At 40.0% G+C, this 5,000-nt stretch overlaps 1 protein-coding gene across 1 annotated transcript in view; it reads right to left on the bottom strand.

The window, feature by feature from the left end:
- The window catches only part of LOC138007322 (uncharacterized), a 227,884-nt gene that overhangs the window by 22,163 nt on the left and 200,721 nt on the right, over window positions 1–5,000 (bottom strand). Inside the window, exons 205-209 of the mRNA XM_068854143.1 lie at window positions 4,457–4,700; window positions 3,451–3,576; window positions 2,867–2,992; window positions 2,537–2,653; window positions 1,440–1,565 (exon numbers count right to left, since the gene is read on the bottom strand). Coding sequence (XP_068710244.1) covers window positions 1,440–1,565; window positions 2,537–2,653; window positions 2,867–2,992; window positions 3,451–3,576; window positions 4,457–4,700 — 739 coding nt within the window. The remainder of the gene's footprint in view (window positions 1–1,439; window positions 1,566–2,536; window positions 2,654–2,866; window positions 2,993–3,450; window positions 3,577–4,456; window positions 4,701–5,000) is intronic.

The raw sequence follows: 5,000 nt of genomic DNA, 5'->3' as shown, positions 1-5,000 counted from the left end.
AAAGGCATTCAACAAGAACGAAAAAGATCGCAAGTTGGTCTGTGGCAACTTTTAAAGGAAGAAATTTTTGTTGCTATCGTTGCTTTTTTATTACTTTTCTTCAACCTGCCGAAAACAAATTAATTACAAAATCAATAAAACAATCGGAAAAGCGCGGAAAAGATTAAAATAAATCCCAATTTCATTAATAATATTACAGGTACACCGGAACATGGTGAAAAACATCAATGACGCATTACCTATAAACTTAACGGTATCACCGGATTTTCTTTCTGGATTTAGCTTGGTGCAGTGAGAAAAACTGCAAGTTTCCTGGAGTCCGTCTTCAGCAACTGCACTGTGCATGGCAATGTGAACTCCGCATCATTCTCAACAATCCAAACCCTTTGTTTACTTGGGCATTTTGTTTTTGTTTGAACCCGTGACCTCGCGATACCGGTGCGAAGTTCTAACCAACTGAGCTATGAAGCCACTGAGGTTGGGTGCTGGTAATTTGTGGGTTGCAATGTTCCCGTGAGGAATGAATCAACGATTAAATGATATATTAAATGAATCATATATGAACTGCGGATATGTAATCAAGTGAAGCTATGATCCTCGCAGTTATGAACGCAATTTTTGCAATTGCGTAGAGAAGCCTGAAAAATTCAGGACTTCAACGGGATTTGAACCCGTGACCTCGCGATACCGGTGCGACGTTCTAACCAACTGAGCTATGAAGCCACTGACGTTGGAAGCTGGTCATTTGTGGGTTGCAATGTTCCCGTGAGGAATGAATCAACGATTAAATGATATATGAAATGAATCATATATGAACTGCGGATATGGAATGAAGTGAAGCTATGATCCTCGCACTTATGAACGCAATTTTAGCAATTGCCTAGAGAAGCCTGAAAAATTCAGGACTTCAACAGGTTTTTAACCCGCGACCTCGCAATACCTGTTCGACGCTCTTTACGCAATTGCAAGAATTGTGTTCATAACTGCGAGGATCATAGCTTTATTTGATTTCATATACTCAGTTCATATATGATTCATTTCATCGTTAAAACATGTTTTATCGCCCAAGTTGTTGTCGCGGTGTTATAAAAGAGTTGGTTCATAGTTATGGATGCTCTTGAGAGTTTGCTAAGTACTCTAGAAGCTGAAGGCGCACGAGGCGATTGGCAACTTCCCACGTGCATCCATAACTCGATATACGCTCGCGAAGTATGAACGTTATTTTGGCGTGATTTTTTTGCCAAATGAGGAAGCAATCCAAGATATGGTCTTGTAAGATATAATGCAATACTAGGGTTGTTAAGAGGGAGAAAGAAGAGTAAACTACATGGACACTTGCAGAGAGATAATAATGATATGACCGAGAGACCACAGTAATGTCAATGATGCCAATGCAATTTAAATGTAAATAACACAAACTTGAAAGAAGGCATAATTACCTGAACATTTTATGCCATCGCCCTGAAAACCAGTTGGACAGCTACAGGTGTAAGACCCTTCAGTGTTGATACACACAGCATTGGAGTGGCAATTGCTGGTTTCTGGGGTGGCGCATTCATTTATGTCTGTAAATCGAGCGAAGGCGAATTCCATTGCAATGCCAAAGATAAAGTGTAATAAAACAAGTCAATTCCTTTTTTTCTTCCGAGTTTGAAGGTGTGTTTGCTTAACACCTGACTGGCAAAATTTTGAGCTTTGACTTTTGTCCAAAGGCCGCTTACTTTGAGTGTAAGTGTTGAATTTCACGGTCCGCCATTACTCGTCACGTTCAACTGAACTGTGCGATTGGACCTCAGAGGGTTGGATCCAGAGAAAGTGACGTTAAAGGCTCACTAGCGTAAAATTTCGGCGAGTGAATGCAGCTTATTATATATGCAAAACGCGAGTTTAAAAGTCTGAAAGCCCATAACTCCCGAGCTGCATATTAATTCTGCAGCGTACACACAAATTGTATTGTTAAACTAGTCAGTCTTTGACGTCATTTTCTCCTCGATCCAGCTCTTTCAAGAATCGATCAAGAACTTAAAGTTAATAATGGTGGAACATTAATGGGAAAATTCCAGTTAAAACAAACACACTTCTTTCCGAAATCAAGGCTAAAAACTTTGGTCGCTTAGCGTTTAGTTAACATAGTTTTGAAATCCAAAGAAAATTAAGAATTGATATTTTGGTCACAGGGGCACTTTAGAAGGTAGATGGTAACTGAGTTCGCCACTTTTTTACCCTGAGACGACCGACACCACCCATAATTATCCGTTTCACTCCTGTAAGGGCCACTGAGACTTACAGATTTTACTCTGTCTAACGCCATACGATTTTACTCGTCAATGGGGAACCCCACAGAAGTGAAAGGGTTAACAACAGCTAGGTTCACTCAAAAACTATGTCCCCATTAAAACCCTTTCACTCCTGTAAGGGCCACTGATACTTATAGATTTGACTCTGTCTAACGCCAGACGATTTTACTCGTCAATGGGGAACCCCACAGGAGTGAAAAGGTTAATATTAAGAAGTTAAGGAAGTGCTCGTCTCATACCATTGCATATCTTGCCATCTCCTGTATACCCCACATTACATTGGCAATCATAGGATCCTTCAGTGTTAGAACACAAGGCGTTGGAGTCACAGACGTCATTCTTACACTCATCGATATCTGCGTTTAAAGTAAATGGTTCAAAGAGATAATTATATTTTTTGTTACGAACAAAAGACAAAGTAAACCCTGGTAGATTGTTAGATACGACAGCTGATTCTAGATGAGAATTTCTTACAATTTCTTCAAGAAATGCCTTATTCTTTTATCAAAATTCGAACTCCTGCGCAATCAACATTCATTTGATCATCACTAGATAAAATAAAACCGTACCTGCGCAAATTTTGCCATCTCCCGTATATCCCTCACGACAGCTGCATGTATACGATCCCTCAGTGTTGACACACACAGCATTGGGGTTACACTCGTATGTTTCAGGACTTTCACATTCATTAATGTCTGCAAGGAACGTATATCAACACTGGTCAGTAAGCAAGTAGAGTTTAAAGATCCTCAGAATATAGATTCGATAGAACGAAGTCAGGGTCGGTTCAGTGTTCGGTATCCGTGAGCAAGCGAATAATAGAAACCCAACAAAATAGACCAGCCCCTTTTTCCCAGGAAAATAACCGAAGCTAGAGCTAATCAAGAAGCTCTTGAGAGGGAACAAGATGCTTCCGAGGCAAAGTCTCGACAAGAAAAAACACGTACGTGCATCTTTCCCTTTATTTCGCGCTAAATGTTACGTGTTTTTCACGAAAAGGCTAACCGTTTGTTCTGACGTCAATTCCACTAAAATGTGGATTCTTGTGTTAGACGGCGTGATTATTACGCTAATTCCATCGAAAATCATACGATTTTCAGCAACTGTACTCACAATCTGAGCCGTCAAGCTAGAAAATAAAAGAGTCATATACCTGTACACGTTCTACCACTGCCCTGATATCCAGTAAGGCAGCGGCAGGTATAGAATCCTTCGGTGTTGTTACATTCAGCGTTGGAGTCACACTCATTGGTTTCAGGCATAGCACATTCATTGACGTCTGTGGGTTAGTTGAAAAAACGATTTTTCTGGTGAAACATCTTTACATGACAAAGGCCCCGTCCACACGTATCCGCATATTTTTTAAACCACAACTTTTTATCTGCGAATTTGCGCCTTCCGTGCATACGTATCCGGCTAGTCCGGCATACAAATCTGCAACTTTTTAAATCAGCTCTCTAGAGTTGAAAGTTTTGAACACGCTAAGAATTTGGAACCGTGAGGACCGTCGAAAATCTCTCACTCAGATCCAGTCTCTACCGCGTAAATATTCAACATGGCCGTTGAACGAAATGCTATCGCTTCTCTTGTCTCTATCTCGCACGTCCGATGGCGCATTCTCTGGTGAAAATAATCCCAGATGAGTCCTGGATACTAGAACGAATACCTGTGGACGTGAATGTTTTTTAATCCGCAGGAAAAGATTCGGATTGATTATAATATCCGGATACGTGTAGACGGAGACAAAATCTATCCTAAGACCCTTACTACAGTCCCAAACCAGATGGCGTGTTAATAATATATCAAAATAGTAACTAAAACGCTGCCTTAGATTATATTCGAATCATTCAAGATGAAAAGAAAAGACCTTCCAAAACATTAATCCTGTCCATTTGCGTTACAACATTTTGAGGCAGTCTTTGGACTTCTTTTGTCCTAGGGAGGGCGATGTAGTAAGGAGGCTTTCGTTAGGATACAATGTGATTGACTTGTTGCACACACCCAAAACAAAATCACGACTGCACAACAAAAACAATGACTTAGACTACAAAAAACAGTAGAGACTGCTACAAAAAACAAATATTAACCAGTATGCAAAAGGTCACGAGCTTTAAAAAATGAACAAGTAATGAAACACAAAGAAAACTGTCGACAAGTACCTTGTACACAGATGCCTCTCTTGAGTTCATGAACTTTCTTTTCCAAATCCTCAAATGAGTCTACTGTGAACACATTGTTCGACCCAGAAGCTATTTGGTTCAGTTCTGTAGGGTCTACGTCGTTTCCAATACCCAAAACAAACACAGCTGATCCTTTACTTTTAAGACCAACGGAGGCCTTATCAAGGGGTGTATAGGATCCCTGATCTGTTGTTTGCTTTCCTGTTATGATTACGAATACAGGCTGGTGAAAAAGATAGAAAATAAGTCACGCAATTGTTTTTCTCTTTAACACAATCTATTTACGCAAGGGAACGCTACAATGACGATAATCGACTTCATGTTTGTGAGTAAAGAACCTTCCAACCTACGTAGTACAAAGAACGTAACGATAAAGATAAGAAGGCTGAAAATTTTGTATGAATAGAGGCCACTGTGAAGGGTCAGAAATAAAATGTATTGTCACAGGCCCCCAAGCTCGGTATACGATTTATAGACTTTGTATGGGAAAATTAACTGCTAAAGCAAGCTGTAAATGTTGGAA

Source organism: Montipora foliosa, chromosome 1 (genome assembly GCF_036669935.1).
Source record: "Montipora foliosa isolate CH-2021 chromosome 1, ASM3666993v2, whole genome shotgun sequence".
In the NCBI taxonomy this organism is placed as follows: domain Eukaryota; kingdom Metazoa; phylum Cnidaria; class Anthozoa; order Scleractinia; family Acroporidae; genus Montipora; species Montipora foliosa.
The sequence above is the reverse complement of the archived record's forward strand: the minus strand, read 5'-3'. Positions and strand labels throughout refer to the sequence as shown.